Source organism: Panicum virgatum, chromosome 2N (assembly GCF_016808335.1).
Source record: "Panicum virgatum strain AP13 chromosome 2N, P.virgatum_v5, whole genome shotgun sequence".
Classification (NCBI taxonomy): Eukaryota; Viridiplantae; Streptophyta; class Magnoliopsida; order Poales; family Poaceae; genus Panicum; species Panicum virgatum.
In genome coordinates, this window is record NC_053146.1 from 729,604 (window position 1) to 756,192 (window position 26,589).

Sequence of the window (26,589 nt, forward strand, 5' to 3'; positions counted from 1 at the left end):
GAAAATGCCTTTAAGAAAAGGAGGCATCTACACGGAGAGGGGTCTCCGGATAAGAATCCGTCGAGACCCCCTCCGCCTCGTACAGCAACATCGTCTTCCTCCATCCCTATCTCTCCGCCCGATCTTGCTCCTGGCTTCCTCCGCCCCCGCCCCGCCGACGACCTCCCCCTCGCCGGCGTCGCCTCCGACGCCAGCGAGGACCGCCACCTCTACCCTACCCTCCTTCCTGCCGCCACTGCTGACCTCCCCTGCCCCGCTGCCGAGTTCCCCCGCCGCTGACCCCGCCCAACCGCCGTCCTCCACCACCTGGACGGCGGCGCCATCGCCGCCGGCCTCGCCGCCCACAACCCGGAACCACCACCGGGCTTGCCGCCGCCGCCGGCCATCCCTCTATACCTGCCGGTAATGGAACCCCACCCCAACCCGGAAACCCAAATCCCTAACCCCGCCGGCCTCCACCGCCGCCCACGGCCGGCAGCTACCCACCGCCGACCGCTCCGCCCACCTCCCGCCCACCCATCGCCGGAGTTCGAGATCGTGGATTGCTCAACCTTCTTCTTCCCCTTTGTTATCTCTTCCTCCCCCTTTGTTGTTTCGTACTGTAACGGGGAGGGGCTCTCGATTTAGCTTAAATCGAGAGGCCTCTCGACGTAGGATACAGGTTAAGGAAATGCCTTCAAATCACGGTTGTGTACTAGTGAGTGGCTTGAGCTTGGACCGGAGGTGTAGGCTGCTCATGATCAGGCGCCGCCAGAGCAGGTAGCACGCGGTCGGCTCTGTCTGCGACGACCTGCAGCTCGCGGCGCCACCTCTCCAGCCAACGGCTGCCGTGAACCTCCGCCCTGTCACTGGCCTGAACGACTGCACAGATCTCATTCACCAGGCGTTGCAGCCTCTCCGTGTCCGGCTCCGATGTCAGAAGAGCTTGCCGCCGATAGCTGTAGCTGCCATCGTCGGATTCCGACGAGGTGTCGTCGTGCAGCCCTGTCCTCCTGCTCCGCCTCCCCCCTCCCCCCCCCCCCCCCCCCCGAATCCTGGTGCCCCGGGCCGGCGCGCTGTCATCGCTGCTCCCGTCTTCGTCGCTGGCGCCGCCGTCTTCCGCAGCCGGCATCTGGATTTGCACCTGGAGCAGCTTGAGAAAGTTACCGATGGTGGAGGAGACCTGGCGAGGTTCGGCTCATCGTCGTCGTCACCGGGCGTCTTCCGACCCAGCCTTTCCAATCTTGGCTAAAATTATTATCACCATTCACACATATGTTAAAGTTTTTAAATCTTGGCTGAAGTGTAGCCCACCCCATTATCACCCTAGTTTGGACGAGCTAGTGTTAAATTTAGCACTTTCACCTATAATTCTTGGATCCAAACGGGCTCTAAATAATCTCGTGAGTGTGAACGAAGACACTTCTTTTTGCTTTCCTTGATGAGGGAGTGTAGGCAAGGCACTTGTAATAAATTTGTAATCCGTATAATTTCTGGCGAATCGACCGTCTCCACCAAATTAAAGAAACTTTTTTTTTTCAGTGGAGGCATGGAGTGCAAACATGCTCATCAGCTAGCTAGTGCTCCTTTCTTTCACCTCCATCTCCATCCTCATCTTTGGAGTGAAGGCCTGGAGCACATTCTTCTACCTACCTTGTTGAAAACAACATCCACCTCGCTCATTATGCTTGCAAGATAGGCAGTCATGGTGACGGGTGTCCCCAGCACACCACCACCGCCGGTCGCCGGGGGTGCATGTCGTCGTCATCACGATCGATGAACAACTGTATATATATAGCCTAGAAACCGAACTCGATGACGGTAGGCAAAGGAAGAACAACATAATGGGCGGCAGCGCGGCTGCGGCGGCTCTCCTTCTGGTGGTGGCAGCCAGCGCGGCGGCGTGCGCGGCGCAGCTCCGGCGCAACTACTACGCGGGCGTGTGCCCGGAGGCGGAGTCCATCGTGCGCGACGCCGTGGCGAGGAAGTACCGGGAGACCTTCATCACCGTGGGCGCCACGCTGCACCTCTTCTTCCACGACTGCTTCGTCGAGGGCTGCGACGCCTCCGTGGTGGTGGCGTCCACGCCCAACAACACCGCGGAGAAGGACCACCCGGTGAACCTGGGCCTCGCCGGCGACGGCTTCGACACCGTCCTCCGCGCCAGGGCCGCCGTCGACGCCGTGCCGCGGTGCCGGGGCCGGGTCTCCTGCGCCGACGTCCTCGCCATGGCCGCCCGTGACGCCATCGCGCTGGCCGGCGGCCCGTCGTACGCCGTGGAGCTGGGGCGCCTCGACGGGCTGCGCTCGGCGGCGAGCAGCGTGGACGGCAAGCTGGCGCCGCCGTCGTTCGACCTGGACCAGCTCACCGCGCTGTTCGCCGCCAACGGGCTGTCGCGGACGGACATGGTCGCGCTCTCGGCGGGGCACACGGTGGGGTTCGCGCACTGCGGCACGTTCGCCGGGCGGATCCGGGGGCCCGCGGCGCCGGACCCGGCGCTGAACCGGAGCCTGGCGGCGCGGCTGCGGGCGTGGTGCCCCGCCGGCGTCGACCCGCGGGTCGCCGTGACCATGGACGTGGTGACGCCGCGGGTGTTCGACAACCAGTACTTCCGGAACCTGCGGGACGGGATGGGCCTGCTCGCGTCGGACCAGGTGCTGTACACGGACCCGAGGTCCAGGCCCACGGTCGAGGCCTGGGCCCAGAGCAGCGAGGCGTTCAGTCGGGCCTTCGTGACGGCCATCACCAAGATGGGTCGGATTGGGGTCAAGACGGGGGCCCAAGGGAACATCCGCCGCAACTGCGCAGTGCTCGATTGAAGCTGCTTGCCGTGTATTTGTTTTCATATTTTTATTCGAATACGGTGTCGAATACGGATAGTGCTAGTTTTTGCCGAATAAGATTGGAATGGATGTCGACATTATAAAAATATAACTTTTGAGTATTCGGATACGGATCGGTTACGGATATTGAATACTCGGAATTGAATACGGACGGATAAAAACTCTTTCAGACCGGATCGAATTCGAATACAGTCGGAAAATATCCATACCATTTACATCCCTAATGCCAAGCTAGCCTGCAATAGTAGTACAGTACATGCATGTGTACAGCAGCTACGAATGATGGGATCAGACGGTCCAAAATGATCGGCATGTGTGATGTGCACTTTGCGGCCCACTTGCGCCCTGTCCGACACCTCCTTTCAAGCGCTTTTCATTTTTATATAAAAAAACAAAATTTCAAAAATATATGCTGAATAGGGAAATTTAAAAAAAAAAATAGGTGCCTGTCGCCCCAGGGTGCCTGGCGCCCATCCAGTTGGCAAAAAATTACATTTAGGTCCTGGCGCCCATGATGTATTAAACAGTAGATTTGTAAAATCGATATAAAATCATATAAAAATTATAAAAATACAAACTCAACTATTCTCGATTCTATGAAACAAGATCTACAACTTTTGTTACATAAAGTTTTTCATTTGATCAATGTATCTTTCTCTATTTTAAATACCAGTTTAATGCACTTTTATTTAAATCTCAAGATCCATGCTTTGGATGCATGTCATCTTTGACCAGAGTGTTGCATATGGTGAGCATAGGCTTTTACAAAATTGGTAGGCCCAGAAAACATTTCTAGAATAAGTTTTTAAATTAGATCTTGCAATATGTCTAGTCTAAATGGGTTATTTATCCATGCTGCTATACTGAGTATTAGAAGACATAACTTTTACAGTACCATTATTTTATTTCCTAAGAGCTATAAAAAAGTTTGGTAAATTTTAGATAAGCACAACTAGACCAAATGAATTCTTTCAGATTTTTCTAGGTACGAGAACTATTTTTCTTGATTTAGATACATTGATCAAATGAAAAACTTTATGTGACAAAAGTTGTAGATCTTATTTCATAAAATCTATAACAGTTGAGTTTGTATTTTTCCGATTTTTCTACAATTTTATATCGATTTTACAAATTTACTGTTTAATGCGCCCTGGCGCCAGGACCTAAATGTAATTTTTTTTTACATTTAGGTCATGTTGCCAACTGGATGGGCGACAGGCGCCCTGTCGCCCATTAGGGGGGCGACAGACACTCATTTTTGAAAATTTCCCTATTCGGCATATATTTTTTAAATTTTGTTTTTTTTTAAAATATAAAAATGAAAAAAGCTCCTTTCAATTAGCTTGCATTGGGTCGCAACTCGCAACCCATCGCCATCACACCACCCTGTGCTTGCTAGTTGGGTGCAAGTCCAATCGCACAAACCCTATGAGCTCGTGCAGCTGGCTAAAGTGTAGCATGTTTGGATTCCATTGCTAATTTTTAGCTAGCTATATAAATTAGGGAGAAGTCCAAATTACACTCGCGAACTATCGCAACTAAATATTATGAAAATCAAAAAAATCAAATTTGAATAACTGAAAAGTACATACCAATAGATAGGTTATATTTTTTAGAAATTTTTTATATACTTTTTTATTTAAAATGAATTGCTTATAATTTTTTTGTTTAAATTTAAATATTTTAATTCTCACAAAATAGAAAGCCACCTTCAAAACCATCTAAAAGGCCAAATTTGTCCGATTTCAACAATTGGATGGTCTTTATTATCCGATTTTATAGTTAAAGGTTGAAAATCAGATTTTTGTGATAGTTCAAGAGTATAAAGTGGTTTTTTTCCCTATAAATTAGCACTAGCTGATCCAAATATAAATTTTTAGCAAACCCTCTTACTAGTCGTTAGCCCATTAGCAACAATTTATTAGCTCTTTATCCAAACAACACATGGCTAATTTTTAGCAAAGATAATATTTAGTCCAAGCTAAAAATTAATTTTAGCCCATCCAAACAACAGTTAGCCTTTTAAAGTTTTAGGACTTCATTTAAAATTTTGATTTTAGGCAACGAATTAAAGCGTACTAGTACTGATCTAGACCACTGCATACATATATAGCTGCTGCACGTCATTTTTCATTGGCGACGACGACAGCAGGCACCACGCGCACCAGCTACAAGCTAGCGCAGGTCGAGCAGTATGGGCGGCGCCGGCAGCATGAGGAGGCTTGCGGCGGCGCTCATGGTGGCGCTGGCGCTGGCCGCGGCGGGCAGCGCCCCGACGTGCGCGGCGCAGCCACTCCGGCGCAACTACTACGCTGGCGTGTGCCCCAGCGTGGAGTCCATCGTGCGCGGCGTCGTGGCGAGGAAGGTCCGGCAGACCGCCACGTGCATCGGCGCCACCGTGCGGCTCTTCTTCCACGACTGCTTCGTCCAGGGCTGCGACGCGTCGGTGATGGTGGCGTCGGCCGGGAACAACACCGCCGAGAAGGACCACCCCAACAACCTGTCCCTGGCCGGCGACGGCTTCGACACCGTCATCAGGGCCAAGGCGGCAGTCGACGCCGTGCCGCAGTGCCGGAACAAGGTGTCGTGCGCCGACATCCTCGCCATGGCCACCAGAGACGCCATAGCCCTGGTAACCATTCATCACTTAGCTTGCCGGAACCGGAACCAAGCAAATTAATTAAATCCGTGGATCAATCAGGCCGGCGGCCCTTCGTACGCGGTGGAGCTGGGGCGGCTGGACGGGCTGAACTCGACGAAGAGCAGCGTCGACGGGAAGCTGCCGGCGCCCTTCTTCAACCTGGACCAGCTCAACAAGATCTTCGCCGCCAATGGGCTCTCGCAGGCCGACATGATCGCCCTCTCCGGTACGTACGGTACCGATAAAATTTCCCGTCTTGCAAGCCGAGGCAACTACTAGATAGCAGTGATGATGCATTCATGCATCATGACACACTCGATCAATCATTAGTGTTCTCTGATGAGAAGCGCAAGCGCAGCACTTTGAGGAAAAAGAAGCTACCTAGCTTTCCACTATCAACCAGTACGTGTTGCTTGTGCTTGGCAGTTAGGCAACCACAAGCATGCAAGCAACCGAGGCCACTACCTCCAATCCAACAGCCTGCTGCTGCACATGATCCAATCCAAGCAAGGCAATCCCAGTCCCAGCTCGTCCATGCCGCCAATGCCATGCCTTCTTTCCTTTCCTGTTCTGGAACCTAGCGCCGCTACCGTACAACACACCCGATCATCTCCAAGCTACGAGCCCGATCGAGACAAAACCACACATGTGCCTGTCGCTACCTTGCTTGCTTATTATTCACCTTGCGGCGCCGGCGATGATGATTTTGCATCGCATGCAGCCGGTCACACGGTGGGGCTGGCGCACTGCGGCACCTTCTCCGGGCGGCTCCGGGGGCCGTCGGCGCCGGACCCGACGCTGGACCGGGGCTACGCCGCGCAGCTGCAGGCGGAGTGCCCGGCGAACGCCGACCCCCGCGCCGCCGTGTCCATGGACCCCGTCACGCCGGTGGCCTTCGACAACCAGTACTTCAGGAACCTGCAGGCCGGCAAGGGCCTGCTCGCCTCCGACCAGGTGCTCCACACCGACCCGAGGTCCAGGCCCACCGTCGACGCCTGGGCCCGGAGCGCCGCGGCGTTCGACCGGGCCTTCGTCGCGGCCATCACCAAGCTGGGCCGCGTCGGGGTCAAGACGGGGGGCCAGGGGAACATCCGCCGCAACTGCGCAGTGCTCAACTGATTGCTGCCGAGCTGATTTGTAATGTAAACCAACCCAGTTTCTTTTCTTCAGACAGGTTTAATTAGAGGAAACAAATGAGGATACAAGAAGAAAATTGCAAAATTATTTAAATCTCTACTTATTGGGAAGGGAACTCTAAATGCATACTACAGATTATAGCTGCTGGCAACTTATGGTTGTGACAATTCAATTGTCTACCACATGACACACAAATAATAAAGGTCCTGTAAACAGATTGTAAAGCTGGCAACAGGGCTGTGATAATGACATAAACTTCTGAATATCTTGCTGACAATCTACAAAAAAAATTATCAGTCAGGAACACGGTTTGTTGACAGTTTTGAAGCTGAAGTAGTTGTCATGCACAGCAGTTTTGAGGCTTATATATACAGGCAGTAGGTCATCTGTATTGCAGGGAATATAATGCCCATTCTGCTCTGGCCGGTACATGGATAGTGACACACATCTTTCCCTGATATGAGACGAGAAAAAAAAATGAACATAGACATGCAGACTGACCATTGACGAAAATCAAAGATCTGCTTCTCCTTATTATGTCTTTCGTATAAGCGATGCAGATCAGGCCAACACCAACTGCTAAGTTGGTGTCAACTTGCACCTTGTCATGGGCTCATGGTACGCATGACACCAACTGCTAAGTTGTCTCGAACAAACCATGCGATAGATCACTACTACATAAGAGGTTTGTAGGGGCAGGTAAAATAGTATTTTTAGGGGCGGATGCCGCACCGCCCCTACTTTCCGCAACTAAAAATAGCTATTTATAGGGGCTAGAAATTGATTTTCAGGGGCGGGTCACCCCACCACCCGTCTCTAGAAATCGATTTCTAGGGGCGGGTCACCCCATCACCCGCCCCTAGTAATTGATTAAAAAAGTAAAAAAAGGTGAGCGCCAGGCGAGCGCGCTGCCGCCCGCCGCTCGCGCGCCGCCGCGCCCGCGGCCCGGCCGCGTGCTGCCGTCGCTCGCTCGCCGTCGCGTTCGCCGTCCGCCGCTCACCGTTGTTTTCGCCGCCCGCTCGCCGTCGCGTTCGCCGTCCCCCGCTCGCTCGTCGCGCGGGCCGCCGCCCGCTCGCCGTCGCCCGCTTGCCGTCGCGTTCGGCGGCCGCGCGCCACCGCGTCCGCAGCCCGGCCGCGCGCCGTCCCCTCCGCCGCCGCACGCTGCCATCCGCCCAGATCCACGCCGCACCGCCCAGATCTGCCGGCTTTGGACCCGCGGCGGCGCTCCCACCGGCCGCTGCGCCGAGGCCCAGCGGCGGCGCTCGGGCCGACCGCCGCGCCGAGGCTCAGCGCCCGCGCTCTTGCCGGCCATGGGATGAGGCTGAGACTAGGAGTTCGAGAGATAGAGCTGAGGGGAGAGGAGAGTTCGAGAGAGAGAGATAGCTCAGAGGAGAGAGATGAGGGGAGTTCCAGAGAGAGAACCTGCTCGCTCACCGTTTGAACTTTGTAGCAGCGCGTGATATGACAACCCGTCCCTGGAAATGACGAGGCTGTTCGGCTGATCTGATGAATAGTGTCCGGCTGGTAGAATGAATAGTATTATGTAAGAGAAAATAAGCCGAAACAAGTCGAGACAAGCCGAGAACCGATCAGCCAAACAGGCCGGACATTTCTAGGGACGGGTGATGGGGTGACCTGCCCTTAGAAATGTATTTTCAGGGGTGGGTCGGCTGCTACAGTAACTTCATGTCATTTGTAGCAACGGGTCAATTTTTGATCCGCCCCTAAAAAAATTTGGGGCATTGCTACAAATCGTTTTTGTAGTAGTGGATGCGCTAATTGACATGTGTCCGTCGCTAAACCTAAACAGGTCTCATCTGCGACAGACACTGACGTCACCGACCTAATAATGTTGGGATAAAAAAGGATAAAATTTATTCCATATACATGGTGAAAAGTTGGGTGTGGGTGTGACTTGTGAGTGTGATCGGAGGCAGCAGCTTTAGAGAGTAGAAGAACAATGGCAGCCAAGGTTTTGGGCTAGTAGTGTGCCACAAGGCACTTTCAGGAGCACAGCATGCAGTTACGCGTGCTGAAACTGAACATTGCGAACGTCATTGCAGAAAAAGAAAGAAAGAAAGAAGGAAGGAAAGAAAGAAACAGAGATCATCTGACGAAGCTATCTTCCTCTGCTTTGTCATTCAGTGGGGTGCGCCATTCTCTGTGTCTCTCTTGAACGAACGGCAGCTAGGCACTGGAAATCTGTGGCTAATAAGTGTTAACTAGTTACTGTTGGATGAGAATGAGAAGGATCCAACTGCCGGCAAGCCAATCTCAATCTGTGATGTCATACTGAACCGGCAAGAATGGAAGTTGACATGCACATTCTGTCGAGTGTCGAGGAGATGGAAAGGAAAAGGGCTGGCCGCCTGCATGTACACGCCGTGAGTGAGTGTGAGCACCAGTTCCTTAGGTTGAAAGTGAGATGGCATCGCCAAGTGGAATGCAACCAGGTAACTGACGGTTGCAAGAAAGAATAAAGAGCCAGGAAAAGGAATAAATGAGAGTGAGAGGGATCTTGTTTCTTATCCGATGCTACAGGCCTCAGGAACCTCGCTCTCTCGCTCGTTTCAGCATCGGCTCAGGAACGCCGTAACAGTGCACAGTCCTCGGTTACATGCGTGCTGTCTGAACGCATCCGAAGCAAAAACATTTTCAGACTGCCGCTGTTTCTGTAACCGCGCGCGTCATCGTGATGATCATGTCTATCTGGTCCTAGGCAAAAAAACATGTGATGCAGGGACGGATTGTTGTAAATTTTTAATTGTTTTCGTCACGTGTACCTCATCGACACCTTTTCCTTTGTATGGTCTCGCAGCAGATTGCGATGAATGACAATTCCGGGACACGCAATCTGCATCGCATGTATGACACGCAAATTTAGGCCTCACCACCTAATTTGGTCCACCACCATCCTCTGCAAAAACTGACAAGGATGAAGGATACGCGTGCATGTGATCTGAGTGGGCGCTACATATAAATAAATAACTGTTGAATACCCGCGCATTGCTGCGGAATTTGTGGACAAAAATATTGAAGTTGAGTGTATTGAAAAATAGAGATATGAATTTGTAGTCAATTTTAGCATTGGAGATATATGGCATGGTTGTATATAAGATATGCTTAAATACTAAAATTGAAGTACATATAAAAAATTCAAGTTGATGAAACTGATAAAAAGAGGAATCGTAATAGGTATGGTAAGATCGCTTTAATTTTATTCTAGGAGAAAATGGAAAAAATCTGCATCATTTTGTGAAGTGATTTGACTTTGTATCGACTCTTTGGCTAAGCAAAATTTATGCAAATATTTTTTTAAAATGAAATGTGAGGAATGCAGTTGTGTGTGAAATGTTGATAATTAGAAATATAGTTGTACAAATATAGTTGTATCAAACAGTAAAATATTAAGGAGGAACTAAACGTAGTATCAATATCAGAACATAATGAATGAATGTGTAACATTGAAGAGAAGAGACCTAGAACAATCCTTCACGGTGCTCTTCTTGCATGCCACAGTGATGCAAGACAAAATTTAAGAGTAGCAAAACAGCTGGGGAAGGCAAGGAGCTACCAGAACCGAATGAAATAATGGAGTCGAGAGTGTGTGTAACGCTACGATAGCTTCAACTAAGCAAAATATATAGAGCGTTGCGTTCTACAGATCATGAGAAGTGAAAAGGGTGGTGGTGGTAGTGTATTGTTAGATAGAGAGACTTAAGAAAATGACAGCTTGGATGATCAAATTACAAACATGAGAGAAATGAAGAGACATAGTAAGTTGGATGAAGGAGTGCTTCTTCCATTGTTGGTGCCTCAATGGGGATTGAGAGAAATATAAATTAACATTTTCTAGTGGGATGCATCAATCTTAGAAGACAGAAATACAATAGGAGACTAATTGTTTTTCTTTTTGTTAACGTTTCCTAGTGGGATGCATCAATTTTAGAAGACAGAAATACCATAGGAGACTAATTATTTTTCTTTTTGAAATAAATGTGGATTTATTTATTAATATTAGATAGACTATTATTTAATTGATAAATGAAAATAATGTTCATGAGACAATAATAAAAAAAATAAAAGGAGGGTATTTAACATATGTATGTTGTATAGAGTAATATTTAATTGATAAATAAAAAATTTGGTTGCTGGGCTTCTTCTTTATTTATACTTTTGATGAACCGCAACATATTGAAAAACATGACCGAGAGAAATAGAAATTATGACACTTAGTGGTTGATGACATAGCAACATGTCACTTAGTGGATTGATGACGTGGCAGCACGAGGATTGAGAGAAATACAATTATGACACTTAGTGGGTTGCATCTATATATAATATATAGATATACGGAGTAGTACTAGTATATTCAATACTATAATTTTTTGGATAATTTATTTTATACTATAAAATTTAAACTTTAAAGACGTTCGAGAAGAAAATGCAGGGAAGAAGGAAAGGAAAAAAGTGAAAAGAAAAGACGAACGGGCATGGATGCATGCGAAACGTGCTGCGGAGCTACCGTCTTTCTCTGCAATTTATAATAATCAAAACTCGGTCGGGTGGGGAAAGACCGCCCCACCGGTATTAAGCTAAAAAGAAGCCTTGGCTTCTCTGACCGAAAAAATCCCCGAACCCCAGCCCTGCCCTAACATTGGGAACCGTAACCCCTGGGAATTGCCTGGGCCATACACGGTCCTCAGGTCGACCTGGATCGGCTCTTAACCAGTGCTTTGGCACACGGGACCGGCGAGAGAATTTTTTTAACCACAACCTGAAATTCGCTCTCACGGGGATTCGAACTCAGGACATGTGGAGTGCCGCTCGAGTGTCTTAACCGCTAGGCTAAGCACCCTTTGGCAACTTATAATAATCAATCAATCAGCTGGATTGTAATCAGGCGCTAATTAATCCTGCTTATGGGGCGCTTGAATTAAGCTGACTAATAGTATACTAGTGTGTTCAATGAGGACTGCATATGCATCGCCTGATTGATGGAATGGAAGCGACTTTACTTGCCGCCGGTCAGCAACTACGACTCCAGTCCTCCATTGATTTGGACTGATTACAGCAAGATGGATCTTTCGTTAACGGTGTACTAGACTGTAGATTAAGAGGTAAAACCAGTCGCTAGCAAGCAGTATGTTTTTTTTCCCGAAGGGGCTGGAACCCATATCTTCAGAACAAGACTTTTACAGAAGGCACCCGGGAGAAGATGAAAAATACAATAAACTCCACAGCACACAAACTCCAGGTGCACAAAGTTACACAAAGGACCCTGAAGGAGATCAAATTTGGAGAAGAAGTCCTTGGATCCTCCGTCACTGATCCCATCCTGTGCATCTCCACCGGATCCGCTGGAGACGGGGAGAAGACGCACTGACCAAGATAAAAGCTCCACCAAGAAACCCGACGAGACCTCCAGCTTTTTGTAGCCGCAAGACATCCCCCTCTGGCGCGTATTGGCCATCACCGTCGAGCTTCAAGGAAAGCAAAGAACTGACATCCCTCTGCTCTGGTTGTCGTCGCAAAGGCGTCTTCCCAATAGCAAAATCCTCCACGAAGTCGCCAAAGCCCTCCAACCAGAACACAAATCCGCAGCCAGAATCGCAAATTCCGACCCGAAAAGCAAGCCCCCACAGGGCAAATACAAGCTCCATCCCCAACGCGAAAAGGATGAGCACAACTAAACTCACGGGCCAACCGGAGGAAGCGCCGCCGCCAGCAACAGCCTGGAGGATCAAAAGCTTTGCACCGCCACAACGACGGGGAAGAAGACCATCCTCCTGACGGAGGTTATTCGCCGCCGGAGCCGCTCAGCAGTCGCCGCTCCCGACACCACAAGCTCCGCCATCGACGACGACGGTGAGCACCCTAACTACCCTAGATCTACAAACTACCTAGGAAATATAAACACCCGGTAGTCGATTCCCCGCCCTCCTCCTTCTTCAGCGCCGGAAAGGACACCGCAAAAGAAGGAGGGCGCCGGAATCGGCCCCGGAGACGGCGTCTCCCTCCCTTTCGCCACGGTCTACTGTAGCACTGGAGAGAGAAGGGGAATCGACGAGAGACTACCCGATCCTAGCAAGCAGTATGTTGCTTTGCTTGCTGCTCAAAACTGCAGCCGTCGGCTCTGATTTGATTTCCCTGTCAGAACAAACAAACGGTCAGCATCAGCTTGCGCTGCTTTTGTTTTCACCTGGCGCGTAGTCAAACAAAGAGTCCTTGTCAGACAATATAAGCTCTATTTTTCAATGTCAGCGTAACAACTGTTATCTGACCGTATATATTGGATAACTACGTGCCTATCCGACGTGCACACTAATTTACTACTTTTTTTTTTTCGCTTCACCAAAGATTTGATTGAGTTATTGCTTCCTCGAGGACGTAAGCACTTGAGGAGTTGCACACTGTCGGACCCCACCTGTCACTGAGATGTCAACGCGGATAGCGAGCCGACAACATATTTCGGCATTTGCTCGTCAAATGTAAAACGATGAGGTGCCTCCGACCGAGTGGAGCGTGCCAAACCAAACGTCGATGACCCAAGTGACAAATCTTCAAGTAAAGATTTTTAAGGCCAGTCTCAATGAGAGTGTCATAGTAGTGTCATGAGCATTAAATTTGTTAACATGATAACTTTTTTAAGAGAGAGGATGATGAGTGTCATGAAATGTGAGAGGAGTGTCATCGCCTAACACTTCTCCGGCTCGATTACCTAGTTTATGGTCTTGGTAACTGTGTCGATGACACTCCCACTGAGACTGATATAATGATGTACTCCCTCCGTTCCAAATTATAAGTCATTCCAAGAATTTTGGAGAGTCAAAGTTTTTTAAGTTTGACCAAATTTATATAACAAGATAATAACATTTATGATACCAATTAAATATCATTGGATTCTTTGTTAGCTATATTTTCATAGTATACCTATTTGATGTTATAAATCTTTGTGTTTCTCTCAATAATTTTGGTCAAACTTTGAAATGGTTTGACTCTCCAAAATTCTTGGAATGACTTATAATTTGGAACGGAGGGAGTACAAGAGAGTTTCGACAGCATTTCAAATCTTGGGTTTGACTTTCTAGGAGCAAATATTGTAGAATTTAATGGCGTTGTGCTTTCAGTAGTAGGCGACGAGACATCTCTCTATGTGTGTTTGTAGGGGTAAGTGTGCGTGCCTTTGCGAGTCTCTGAGTTCTATTCTGTAATCTCAAAAAAATTCTTTCTTTCTTTTTCTTGTTTTTAATTAGGACTAATATTTAATTTATATATTACTCTAATGCCGCTATATCGCCGCACGATTCAGTTTGGATAGTCTCTTGACGCCCACTGCCCTGTAAAGTGTCACCTAATATATGTCCTTTTCAGGTTTAAGGGCGGTGAAAAAATATAAACGAAATCAACCTTTTCTCCTTTTTTTTTTGTTCACTCAGAAAGTCACAAGTGATGTGACTAGTACATGCATGTCTACCGTGCACTCACCTTGCTGTAACTATCAGGCCGAAAGCATGAAACATACTAAAATATTGATGGAGTGCAAAATGTTGTTGATTGCACTTATGAGAGGAAAACAAAATGGTAACAAAAAATCGAAAGGAGATTTGGACACTACTACTCTTTTTTTTAAAAACGATTTGGACACTACTAGAGGACAGGAGGAAAAGGAAAACAAAAAAGAACCACCACCCCTGGACAAAAGGAGAAAAAAAGATGCGGGATCAGGGGCCGTTGGATCCTGACGCGGCAATCTAAAGGCTTGCCTGTCAGTTTGGCCTCGTCTGCTGCTCCTGCTAGTGCCCGTGCGCAGGGGGAAGCCGCGACGAATCCGTGTCCATCCACGTGCGCGCTCGCCGTCCCCCGCCGCGTCCACATCGGCAGCCGAGCCTCCCTCCTCCCTGTGCATCACGCGCGCATCTCTCTCTCTCTCCCTCCCTCCCTCTGGTCGAGCGAGCCATTTCCATCTCACCTATAAATACGGTCCGGGGAGGCCCAATGCCAGCACTGCAGATAGGCTGAGAGAGCTTCTTCAACGACCCCCTCCTCTGTCCTCTCCGGCGTCGACTTTTACAGACAAGGCAGGGAGAGCCGATCGAGCCAGCTCCGGCGAGGTCGGTCGGTCGAGGACATCATCAGGAGATCGATCGATCGATCGATGTCGTGCTTGGGCCGCGCGGCGGTGCCGGTGAAGCGTGTGTGGCGCGGCCTCAGCGCGCGCCTCCGCCTCCGGCGAGCCACCGGTAAGTCGTCGTCGTCGTCCAGCTACGCGCCGATGGACGACCATCGGGGACCGGAAGACCACCCATCTGACGGCGAGGCTGACATGGATGTGGGCACAGGTCTGGGCCGGCTGCGGAAGGAGGTGCGCACGTGCGAGTACAGCGACGTGCACGTCATGTGGGAGATGCTCAGCAGCAGCAGCAGCAGCAGCACGAGGGCTAGAGGAGGAGTCATGGCCGGGAAGGGCTCGCGGCGGGGCAGGGGCAGGGGCAGGGTGGGGAGGAAGGCCGCCGCCGCCTGGAGCCGCCTGGCCTCCTACTGCTGCGCGCTCTGATTCTGATCCGACTCCGAGCAGGGTTGGTTGGATGCTCTGCTCCTCTCCTCGGATTCAGACAGAGATGTCGGTCCTCTGCTTCTTGTGCTGCTGCCTTGTTGAATCGAGCGAGCAATCAATCAACCGCCGCCATCGGATGGAGGGAGCCGAAACGATTTTTTTGGGAACGCGGGGATTTCGTTTCACATGATGATGAGCTCCTATTCCTATGGATGGAGAGCAGTAGAGTTCAGTCAGAATTGCGCGTGTGTGTATCAGTCATGTCAGAGCTGTACATACAAACAGGCTGCCGTAATTTTGCTCCATGTCTGCTGCTACTAGTGTGCAAAAGACAATTTTGTCTGTCTCCGCTGATTTGTCCCAATTTTGGCTGTATGTTTCCATGTGTTGTTACGAACAAGTTATTAAAGACAGGGTTCCATGATGAAAGATGGTCAATCACAAATTCACGATGATATCATTGGGCAGAAGCTCTGACCATGTTGTTCATCAACTGAAACGAGACATATGGAGTAGTCCTTGATCGAGGATTTAGAGTTTGTGACGACTGACGTGCCTGTGTTGAGGCTGTCCTGTACACAGGGAGGCTCTGACCGATCGAGAACACAGGATATTCGGCCATGTATGGACAACTCTAGACGCATGGCTGGCCTGGCCGTCAGTATTAGGAAACAAAAAAACTCATTTGTCCCACAACAGATTTTGAAACCCTTGTTATTCTACTAATCCTTTATTTGACAAACAGAGGGAGGATTGGGAGGCTATTTCTGATGGAGTGACGATGAACCTGCTCTACCTCTATAAAAATTCCAGGTCCCCCGTCTCGAATACTCTGAACGTAGACGCAACATTCTTGGTGCGAAACCAGTGCGGCGGATCATCGATCGCTTGCCGACCGTGCAAAAATTCAACGCGGATGGGACGGTCAGACAGGGACTCCGACTCGTTTCGCGCGCGCGCGCACACACACAAAAAAAGGACAGACAGGGACTGCACGGTGCTCAGTAGCCGGAGTACATCATCTAGGATCTATCTGTATGATCTATTTTTGTTGTTGTCTCAGTCTTACCCCTGTCGTTTGTGTGATGGTCGTATGTCTGATCGGCGGATTGACCAAACTGGTGACGTGAGTTAGCTGTTAACCTGATGCATCAGCATCACTATTCTGAATTTCTGACCGGCCGACCAAGCTAGCTAGAGCTGTGGGTAGCCGCAGCCCGCAGGGATAGAATGAGACAAAATACATACACCATGGGTTTTTACTTGCACGGGTTAGTTGATCAAGCAAGCACATGTTTGCTGTCATTTTTGCATCGATCAGCCCAAAAATAAAAAGACAAGTTGGACAGACAGACTGCAGTGCAGATCGATCGAAGCGGAGCAGCAAATGCAACCTCGCTCTGACAGTGTTTATTTGGCTGGCTGGTTAGCCAACCAGTCAGCGATTTTTTTTTCCACACCAAATTAGCACCAACCAAAATGCCCAACACTATAAGCGGTGTCAGCAGTTGTTATCAAGGTTGCTGGGCAGTTAATACAACCATCAAGATACTGATCGATCACGGGGCCGGCCGGAGAGGATCGTCGGAGACGGCCCGCCCGGCCGCCGTGTGCCGTCGGCAACCGGGCAGGCGGCGAACCGTCGCAGCAAACAGGTGGAGGTTGATATATACGCGTATTAACTAACTGCATGGTGATTGATCGACGCGACGCGTATTCTGCTGTGGAATTATTATTTAAACTAAATAACTACGTACGTACGTACGCACGCACACGTAGGGCAGCGCATTGCAGCACCAGCTGCCACATGCCGATCGAGCAACCCATGCACGTTGTAATAGGTTTTGACTATACGTGAAATCCGAAAAAAAAATAGTTTCACTTAACTTCTAATTCATTTTTACCCTGACTTACAAAATAGCTTCATACTATATGGTGTCCCGCTTTTTGCGTAAAACAGGTGAAATCGAAAGCTACGCGCTAAACCTTGCCAAACACGCCCTAAGCTAGTAAGAATGGCTTTTTAGTTGCTTGTTATCACGAAGCCTGCCCAGTATTTATTCGTGTGCGTACAATCAATATATTATAATACTACGTACGTCCAGGACTGTCGTCCTGGTCCTTGAGATACCGTACAGATACGCCGTACTATACAATATCCCTTCCTTCCTTTGTACCTACGTACTGATGATCCCAGTAGATACATACTCAGGTCCTCCATCTTTACGATTGACTGGTAGTTGATAAATACATCCAAGTTAGTACTATATAAGTACACTAGCCTATCAACCCGTGCAGCTACACAGGTAAGTAGTAATTTATAGTTATACATATTTCTAGTAAACACACCATCTGTTAAATATAGACCGAGATATATTTTAGTCTATCTAGCGAACCTAGTTTAATATTGTAGGTATTTATGGATTTTCTCTATAAATTTGATCAAATAGAGAGAAGTTTAATTTAACAGGCTAAAATCACTTGGAATGAACACTGCTAGAAAACGGCTCATTCGTCCACAGCAGTTAGTACCGGGCGTACTTTGGTCAGGTACACTAACGTGCCCATTTAGTACCGGGCCTAGACTACAGTGCTCCCTGGAGCCTTTTAGTACCGGCTGGAGCCACCAGCCAACACTAAAGTGCGCCACTGACACCACGAAGTAACCATTTAGGCAAATAGAGTTTTTATTTGGACGCCATAATACATAGAATTTGAATATATTTTAACTCTTTATAAGTAAATATACTTTAACTTGTTTACATCACACTAATCACTAATGCGCTAGCAAACCCAGCTATACAAGATTAGGCAATAGAGATTTTATTTATACAGCATAATACATAGAAATTGAATATATTTTAACATTGAATATATTTTAACTCTTTTGCGAGTAAATATACTTTAACTATTTTAAATAAGGAGAAGAGATTATGAAGGATAGTTAGTGTAGATGTGTCTGGTACTGTTTTATGGACTTATTTTCGAAAGATGTAAATTAGGTTGGATCTATTTTTTCTGTAATGGTAGATGTGTGTAATTAAGATAAAGGTATAGGATCTAAATTAGGTTGGATCTATTTTTTCCTATAATGGCAGATGTGGGTAATTAAAACATAGATATAGAAAGTTATTTTAAGCTAATTCTTCATAATGGCATTGGTGAGTAAATTTTTTAGAAATTAAATAAATCCAACTGCCATTATTACCAATGATAATTACTATATATTGATTGGTGGCTAGATATTTTTTTTAGAATTTCTCGCAATTTAGGATGTCCGGCTAGGATCCTAGACAACTTCATGTTGAGGCTTCAAAATAAGCCTACAATTAATAATCGTAATATCCTATATATACATATATGTTATACAAAAGAAAAATTGAAGTTACTATGTGTACAAGTATTAATTAGTTGCGATGAGATCATCTAGCGTCTATGGACAGTACTCTCCCGTACGGTATATAGAGGTACAATACTCATATTGTTGGACGCGTACGCGTATGGTGTGCGTTTATATATGGTATGTATTGTAGTACTACTCTCCCGCCGACGGTACAAGATTGAGAGGGCCGGTACGCAGGGATGTCAATGGATCGTAGCTTCGCTAGTCCCTTCACAATCTAATTTAACTTTTATAAAGTAGTTAGTTCAAAATTGTAGAAGATCGCCTGCTCATTTTAGACCCTGAAGCTTAGATTATCTATGCCAAATTTTTAAGACACTATGTATACGTACAAATTCAAAGCACACCCATGCATGTCGTCCTTTAAATCGAAGGTGGAAGGTGTATCTTGTACACACATTCCAAGCAGTGAAAAATCGGAAGGCGCCAACACTGATACACGAAGCAGAGCATAAATAGTAGTAGCTTACTAGCTTCACATCACTTCACCTATAGAGAAAGCAAAGCCACTCGCCATCGTCAACGCCGGTTGGTTTCAGACTTTGAGTTGGTCGCGTCCCACTCGCGCGCGCGCGCATTGCCGCCTTCCACCCACAGCACGGCTGCCCAGCAGCACGGATGTCATCCGCAATGGTGGACGCCACCCTCGCGGCGCCTCCGCTAGACCACACCGCCCGCCGCCGGGCCCGCCCCGCCGCGCTCTCCAACGCCAACGCCAACGCTTGCGCCGGCGCCGGCGCCGTCGCCGCGGCCCCCAACAAGCCCAAGGCCAGGACAGTCGCCTCCCGCTACCTGACGCCCTCCCCCAAACCCACCTCCATCTCCTCCTCCGCGTCGGCCCCTGCCTCGAGGCCGCCCGCCTCCACCGAGCGGTCGCGGCCGCCGCAGCACATTGCCGTCGCCACTTCCGACGCCGCGGCTTCCTGCGGGAGCGCCACCACGACGACGCGGACGCTCGCGGTCGCGTTCCAGAGCCCGGCCTACTACCTGGAGACCAGCAGGGCGAGGTCCGCGGAGAAGAGGAGATCCGGCGCCGCGGGCGCGGCCGCGCGGGCCAAGGTGTCCGACGCCAGCCAAAACACGTACCGGTGGCCGGCGTCGGCGACCCCGCCGCCGTGCGGGCACGACGCCCGCGCGCCCGCCAAGAGCCCCGGGTACTCTGCCTCGGGCAGGAAGGGGAGCGCCGCCGCCATCTTCGGCGCCGTGCGGGCGGCGGTGCTCCACGGGACGCCGCGGCGCGCGTCGGTGGACGGTGCCAACGAGTACCTGCTGGCGCTGTCATCCCACGACACGGACAGCGCGTCGTCCGGCGGGTCCGGGGACGGCATCGCGCCCAGACGCAGCGTCGGCTCTGGGCCGCGACCGTCGCCGAGGACCGCCATGAGCTCCTCCGCGCGGTTCACGCGGGACGCCATGGGGATCCACTCCGAACGCTTCTCCTCTGGAACATTTCCAGCGCCGGCGCCGGTGAAGAAGAGGTCGCTGTTCAACGGCTTGCTGTCTTCGGCGTTCAGCAGGTCGTCTCTTAACCAGCCGACGACGAGCAAGCCGGTGGCGAGCTCGTTCAGGAGGACGGCGAGCCCATCCCCGGGCCGGCGCTCCACCGACGCGCCTGTCTCTGCCGGGAACATGCAGGGCAAGGCTTCTTCTACCGGCTGCGGCTTCGACGGTGGTGACACGATGAAGTTGAAGCCCCCTACGGCGATCAAGGCCGAGGAGGAGCACCAGCTGAGACTACGCTACACCCAGCATTTGCAGTGGCGGCTCGTGAATGCGCATGCCGGCGCCGCGCTTTCTTTGCAGACCACGGCTGCAGAGGTGAGTGACCGAGTGGGCATCTCTGTTCTTCTTGGACAAAACTTGAGACATGACATGATAGGCTGAAAGTTATTCAGAGTTACGGATCAGTTGTTCACTGACTTGATGAATTTCTGTTACGGTTGCCATTCAGTAATTCAGCTGATCATTCTCATGTTCATGACAGAAAACCTTGAGTGGTGCATGGATTGCCATCCTGAGGATGCGCAAATCGGTCGCCATTAGAAAGATGCAGCTACAGTTGCTTCGAAACAACTGCAAACTCATGGAAGTTCTCAGAGGACAGGTAAGAACTTCCGGTTGATATGCGGCTTTCTTCATACGGTCAATTCTCCATTTGTTCCTTCCATACAAAAAAAATCTCTATTTGTTCCTGACACTTGCATCACTTCTAGTTATTCACCAAAAACTTTGAGTAATCCAGTTTTTGACAATTGGGCTTGAGCAGGGCTGTCTGTTTCATGAATCCACAGGACCGCAAGTACTAGTATATATACTAGGTCATTTTTGGACACGCATTTACTGACTGTCCAGATGATTAGCACATGGATCTTTATTACACCAGTTGTGAAGTAGATAAAATCAGATCGTAAGGTCACTACCGATATGGACTTATGAAGTTGTACTAGATTGCAAAATTGAATGGCCATGATTTGGGTCATAAAGATACTTACACTAGCTATAATGCCATCTTTAAAGTCTAAATCTAGTACACCCAACACGCTCAACCCTGTCACTCTTCTGGACCTGAAGGAATAACTAATTGATGTTTTTCAACACTAAAGTCATTTTTTGAGTCTTAATATAAAAATTCATTTTTTTAGTACACATTGATAAAAAACTGATAAACTTACAAAATGCAGATGAAATACCTGGACGAATGGTCCTTTTTGGAGAGGGATTGTGCTCATTCTTTATCAGGAACAACACAGGCCCTGAATGCCACCGTCCTGCGCCTTCCTGTTTCCGATGGAGCAATGGTTGGTTTATCATTTTTTACCACGTTGCTTCCAGTTGAAATATTAATTAGGACTTCATATTTGCAGGCAGACATTCAAGGGATTGAAAATGCTCTTAGATCTGCAGTTGATGTCATGCATACTCTAGGAAACTCAATTACTGCTAGACTGCCTCAGGTGCTGATTTTTTACAAGAGTCCCCTTTGTGGTTTCTTGGCATCATATAACATTTACTGATTTACACAATGCTACCGCAATAAGTCATGTGATGTAGCACTAAGTACTGAACCATGTAAGAGTCTGCTGTTTTTGGTCTGAAATCATCTGCCATTTTTTGCAGTTAGCCCGGACGAATGTCTTGGTATCTCAGCTCTCCAGAGTTTTCGTTCAAGAACACATTCTGATAGCACAGTGCAGAGACTTGCTGTCAACACTAGCATCAATACACGTAAGGGGTACATGCAGACCGATAGATTTGGTTTTCGTCTGCCAGAGCTGTTGGTGTTCTAACTGTTCTCGATTCAATGTTGCTGAAACAGGTGAAGTACAGCAGTCTGCAAGCTCAAAGGATACAGATGAACCAAAGAAGGCATCGGCATTTTCAATAGTCTCGAGGGCTCTCTCAGGCTATACACTTCTCCAGTCTCCAACTGCAGAATGCGGGTGTGGTTGGTAAAAAATGAAACTTTGTTAAGTGCAGTAGTAACCGTTAGGAACAATGTATTGCTTTTGTAGCCCACCAAAGCACCAAAGTGTGTCAGAACTTTATATATAGAAATGCATGAGTCCAAAACCAAAGACGAATGAAGAATTTCCTGCACGCGATGCAGAGGGAACTCCAACTGAAGGAGGCGAGGATATCGATGAGCATCTTCGAAGGGAATAGTGAAAATCCACGAATGATGTCTCGCTCGGGAAAGGCGGTTGGGCGGGGCCTCGGCGACTTCGTCAGCCTCCTCGTCGACACGACGACAAGGGCCTTCCGGCGAGCTCGTTCGGAGCCCCGATTTCCGTTTGCGCATGTGGATCAGAACTCTGTACTGCTAAAGCATATCCCGATTAGCCTGCGCTGGGGGTCACCCAGAGACGCGCAGTCGCGTGCGATCGATGTGGATGATACTGTCTCTCCGGCGAGACTCTCACCGGAGCTGTGCAGGAACACGGTGGCGAACCGCCCCGTGGATGATCCACATTGTACCGGGTTCGGGCCTCTTCCCCAAACCCGGCCTCGTCTCTGCTCACCTCCTCCGGCCAAGCGTCCCGAGGGCATCATCGGCTACCAACCGTTGGTTGGGAAACGCGGCGAGAATCCTGGAGGCGAGCTTGGGGGTGCCCGTAACCAGGGCGATGCTCCGACCAGGCCTCCTCCGCTGAATCAGCAGATCCCACTCCCATCTCACCCTCCCTTCGTCTCCGAGGCGGGGATCTCATCCGCTTCTAACCCTAGGTTCTCGAACCTTTCTCGCTTCCTTGGCCACTTTTTCAGAATTCCTAGATCCAGAGCCTCCCCAAACCACTACCTTTGCCACGGTCAGAATGGTTCAACCCGCTCCAAATGTGGGTGGGGGAGAGGGACTTGGGGCAGGACGTAAAGGTCGTGGGGCTGGGCTGTAGGATCAAGAACACGGACTAGAGGAGGGTGAATAGACGGTTTAAAACTAAAATCACAAATACTAAAAAAATTTAATTAGTAACACAAGAGAGCCCTATGCCATGCTACAACTATTTCTAGCTTGGGTTTGCAATCTAGAATGACAAGATACAAATCAAGCTCTAGTAAGGTAAATTGCTCAAAGTAAATGCAAGAAGTAAAGAGAGCAAAGGAAATAACCGAGCTTGACACAAGAAATTTTTCCCGTGGTGTCGATGACTTGCCGATCACCTCTAATCCACGTTGAGGTGGATTCCAAGAAGCAACCGCTCCTCTATCAAGAAACCTCTTGATCTTTAGCCGGCTTGAATCAAGAAACCGCTCCAAATCTCGATTCCACTAGAGTTGCTCTTCACCATTCCGGTGAGGTGAGCACAAGACTTCTCACAACCGAAATCGGGGCTCCTCAACAATCTCCTTGGAGGTGCTTTGGCCAATGGACCGTGCGGTCGACGGCGGTGAAGGGCAGCCGGGACCGGAGCTCGTGCCGGGCGATAGCTGTGGCGTCCACTCCTGGATCGAGGGCGCAAGCGGTGACGGAAGGCGGGTTTTTTGGTTTGCGCCACAAAACCAAGGAGGCGGACGGCGGTTGAAGACGCCAAGTCGTGGAGGCACGGGCGTCGGTCTCGGGACTGACGGAGGCGACGGGCGTCGACGGCGTCTAGGGCCTCGCTGCGGGCGAGGAGGTGACGGGCGTCGGGCGGCGTCTAGGGCCGTCAGAAGGCCGAGGCGGGAACGACGTCTAGGGCCACGGCGTGGAGGCGGGAATCTTCCCGCGCGTGGAGTTTTGGCGGTTTTCTCAAAACCGGCCACCTACTCGGGTTTCGCGGACCCCCCAAAACCGCAAACCGGATCTTTATCGACATGGCAGCATCGCGGAGAAGACTTCGAGTCGAAAAAAGAAACTCCGCCGTCGGATGAGATCGTGTACATATTTCCGATTTTGCCCCTACGGGCGTTTTAGTGTCTAGTTTGAGTCGAGGGTATTTTGGACCCCTACGTGGGCACCTTAAATACCCCTCACCCTCTCCTCTCTCTAGGAGCGCCAGCCAAAAACCAGCACCACGCCACCACCTCCGCCTGGCGCCCTTCTCCTTCCTGTCCCTTCCCTCTCCTCTCTAGAGTTAGGGATTTTAGCCATGGATTGGTGAAGAATTTGTACGTGAATTGATCGGGAAAGGAGGCCCTTCCCTCCTTGTGCCCTCCGGGGTTTTGAATTCACTCCGATTTTGTTCATCTTGTGCCTTGTTTGGATGATTTTCGATTTTCCTTTGTCGATTCTTGAGTACAAGATGAGAGGTTGTTTTGTGGTGATTGTGTGACTCTTTGAGGTGATTCTAATCCATCTAGCCCAGTGCAAAACCCCCCGGAATCATGAGTCTCTTCGAATCGACGTTGTTGTGTTCTTGAGAAAACATTGTTCTTGCTCGGGAATTCTTCGATTCCTCTCAAACCATGGAGTGATTAGTCGATTTCTTCCGTGGATATGTTCACAAGTCCTTTGCGATCATGCCTGCAAAATTTGAGCACCTTTGAACTTTATTTGATCGTCTAATCATCGAAGTTTCCAAAGGTCGCGGGCTGGAAAAACGTTTCTGGGCTCTGTTTTCCCTATCACCGGATGAACCGACGTTTTAAAGTTGTATGCGTCGGATAAACCGGTGAGTAGGTTTTTTCGTGGGTTAGGGTTTTCTGCTGTTCGCAAATTGCACCGGTGCATAGCACTCGACGAGCATCGGTTTAACCGGTGTATGTTGACCAGCGACCCCACGAGTGTGTTTTTACTCGTTTAACCGGCGTATTGATTTTTCTTAACGTCGGTTCATCCGGTGCTCTGTTGGATTCGATTTGCTATCTCTCTGGACAACTGCACCGGCGCTTTGGGTTTGTGATCGTCGGTTTAACCAGTGCTTAGAAGTTCATTTTGAGCTCTCTCTGGATAACTGCACCGGTGTTCGTTTTGGATTTTGTCGATTTATCCGGTGCACTATCGTCGGTTGAACCGACGCTGTTTAAACCGTAGCGTCGGTTTAACCGGTGAGTGCTTCTTCTCTGCTGCCGGCTCTGTGACGTCGGTTGAACTGGTGGAGTACTTCTTCACACGTCGATTTAACCGGTGTTAGTATACCGTGCTGATTCTTGCGCTGTTTGTTCGTGATTTCTTCCGCGTTGATTCTTGCTTGTTCCTAAGGTTGTTTTGTGTTGGTGTAGCTTCTCCATAGCTACAACACACTTCACCTAGGACGTTAGGGTTGGGTGTGTATTAGGGGATCATAAGCCGAGCTTCCGTTTGCGTTAAATTTTATCGGCTCCCATTCACCCCCCCTCTGGTCGCCTTTTCGGTCCCTCAACATATGAACCAAAGAAGGCATAGGCATTTTCAATAGTCTTCAGGCTACACTTTTCCAGTCTCCAACTGCATAATGCGGCTGTGGTTGGTAAAAGTGAAACTTTGTTAAGTGCAGTAGTAACCGTTAGGAAGAATGTATTGCGTTTGTAGCTCAACTGGGTCAGAACTTATATATAGAAATGCACGAGTCTAAAACCAAAGATGAATGGGGTGCTGGCACATTTACACCCTTATTACAGGAGTAGCATAAATCCTGTCAAGATGTCAACTTGGCCCACTGGCAGGCATTTTTCTTTTCTTCAGTTCCGATGCTTAATGACGTGCCAATAAATATCAGAGCCAAATGGCAGTCAATCTATGTCTCGATCAGATCATTACCGAATACCACTAGGAAATTCTGAATTTTTCTAAAATAAGGACACAAGAGAGTGATAGATTGAATTTTCGACCACAACACCAGCACACCAGGATAACGATTATCTCGAATGATTCAGAAACCAAACAAGCTACAGGACTTGCAATGTCAGCATCATCCATCAGGACTTGCAGAATATTTTCATGGATGAAGATGGAAGAGCTTTCCCAGAACCTGCAAGCTCCAAAGTAAATGGGTTACAGCTGTGATATCTGTGAGTAGATACATAACATAACTTATGACTGAGCTGAAGACAGTTGGACCCAACTTTGATACTAAATAGATGTCACATTCTACACAATCCCTGTTATTTTTTTCTTTCAAAATAATAGGACATCTGTATTGGAAATTTGGAATCCACTATTAGACGCACAACATGAAACAAGGATCTGTGAATGATGCCCATAATAAATTTCAAAGATTGATATACAGCAACATTACTCACTTGTTATTATTGAGTCTCTTCGATCTCAGTTGGAGCAGCACTTGCACTGGGAGTTCCTCCCAAATTATGCACTAGATTTGCTTGTTGCTGGACCATCCCTGCTGCTGAAACAAGAACAGTACGGCAATTCCATAACAATTAGACGGCAGAAGACCTTATATTATAATCAAATATCTCCAGCTTTGATGCTTTCGGTTACTAACTAAATAATTAGATGCAGATTTAGGGAACATGAAAATCTGTTTCAGATTCACTTTGGCTTCTTCTTTGGAAAAGAGAAAAAGGAAGGACACTTACGTTGCGCTTCAGTATGGTCCCCACTTGTTGCCGGTTGATTTTCTATGTCGTTATTGTTGCCGACAGTCCTTTCACCCCTGTCCAGGATGCCTGC

General features: G+C 48.9%; 4 protein-coding genes and 1 long non-coding RNA gene across 5 annotated transcripts; 4 read left to right on the forward strand and 1 right to left on the reverse strand.

Annotated features, from left to right (window-relative positions):
• Positions 1–1,786: 1,786 nt before the first annotated feature.
• On the forward strand, positions 1,787–18,753 carry LOC120659226 (peroxidase 50-like). The gene is made up of 3 exons (XM_039937286.1): positions 1,787–2,815; positions 4,021–4,025; positions 18,734–18,753. Exon 1 carries the CDS (start codon positions 1,824–1,826, stop codon positions 2,796–2,798), a length of 975 nt encoding a protein of 324 aa, XP_039793220.1. The 5' UTR covers positions 1,787–1,823; the 3' UTR covers positions 2,799–2,815; positions 4,021–4,025; positions 18,734–18,753.
• LOC120659225 (peroxidase 35-like) lies at positions 4,971–6,703 on the forward strand. The gene is made up of 3 exons (XM_039937285.1): positions 4,971–5,454; positions 5,524–5,689; positions 6,185–6,703. The coding sequence occupies exons 1-3, from the start codon at positions 5,017–5,019 to the stop codon at positions 6,580–6,582; spliced, it is 1,002 nt and encodes a 333-aa protein (XP_039793219.1). The 5' UTR covers positions 4,971–5,016; the 3' UTR covers positions 6,583–6,703.
• Positions 14,444–15,590, forward strand: LOC120659227. Its single transcript, XM_039937287.1, has 2 exons — positions 14,444–14,843; positions 14,943–15,590. The coding sequence occupies exons 1-2, from the start codon at positions 14,759–14,761 to the stop codon at positions 15,155–15,157; spliced, it is 300 nt and encodes a 99-aa protein (XP_039793221.1). The 5' UTR covers positions 14,444–14,758; the 3' UTR covers positions 15,158–15,590.
• Positions 18,754–19,076: 323 nt separating the features above from the next.
• LOC120659222 (QWRF motif-containing protein 2-like) lies at positions 19,077–22,122 on the forward strand. Its single transcript, XM_039937279.1, has 6 exons — positions 19,077–20,378; positions 20,545–20,664; positions 21,242–21,358; positions 21,425–21,514; positions 21,678–21,785; positions 21,877–22,122. Exons 1-6 carry the CDS (start codon positions 19,179–19,181, stop codon positions 21,943–21,945), a joined length of 1,704 nt encoding a protein of 567 aa, XP_039793213.1. The 5' UTR covers positions 19,077–19,178; the 3' UTR covers positions 21,946–22,122.
• Positions 22,123–25,535: 3,413 nt separating this feature from the next.
• Positions 25,536–26,312, reverse strand: LOC120658709. Its single transcript, XR_005668815.1, has 2 exons — positions 26,199–26,312; positions 25,536–25,927 (listed from the first exon to the last, which is right to left on the reverse strand). It is a non-coding gene; the product is annotated as an uncharacterized LOC120658709 (long non-coding RNA).
• Between the last annotated feature and the right edge of the window lie 277 nt (positions 26,313–26,589).

What these genes read in the sequence shown, in the direction of transcription:
- LOC120659227 (XM_039937287.1), top strand. Translation starts at nt 14,759, where the DNA reads ATGTCGTGCTTGGGCCGCGCGGCGGTGCCGGTGAAGCGTGTGTGGCGC. An exon ending in CCGCCTCCGGCGAGCCACCG is followed by an intron (nt 14,844 to 14,942) that starts GTAAGTCGTCGT and finishes ATGTGGGCACAG; the next exon opens with GTCTGGGCCGGCTGCGGAAG.
- LOC120659225 (XM_039937285.1), top strand. Translation starts at nt 5,017, where the DNA reads ATGGGCGGCGCCGGCAGCATGAGGAGGCTTGCGGCGGCGCTCATGGTG. An exon ending in CCAGAGACGCCATAGCCCTG is followed by an intron (nt 5,455 to 5,523) that starts GTAACCATTCAT and finishes TGGATCAATCAG; the next exon opens with GCCGGCGGCCCTTCGTACGC. An exon ending in CGACATGATCGCCCTCTCCG is followed by an intron (nt 5,690 to 6,184) that starts GTACGTACGGTA and finishes CATCGCATGCAG; the next exon opens with CCGGTCACACGGTGGGGCTG.
- LOC120659226 (XM_039937286.1), top strand. Translation starts at nt 1,824, where the DNA reads ATGGGCGGCAGCGCGGCTGCGGCGGCTCTCCTTCTGGTGGTGGCAGCC.
- LOC120659222 (XM_039937279.1), top strand. Translation starts at nt 19,179, where the DNA reads ATGTCATCCGCAATGGTGGACGCCACCCTCGCGGCGCCTCCGCTAGAC. An exon ending in CTGTTTCCGATGGAGCAATG is followed by an intron (nt 21,359 to 21,424) that starts GTTGGTTTATCA and finishes TCATATTTGCAG; the next exon opens with GCAGACATTCAAGGGATTGA. An exon ending in CAACACTAGCATCAATACAC is followed by an intron (nt 21,786 to 21,876) that starts GTAAGGGGTACA and finishes TTGCTGAAACAG; the next exon opens with GTGAAGTACAGCAGTCTGCA.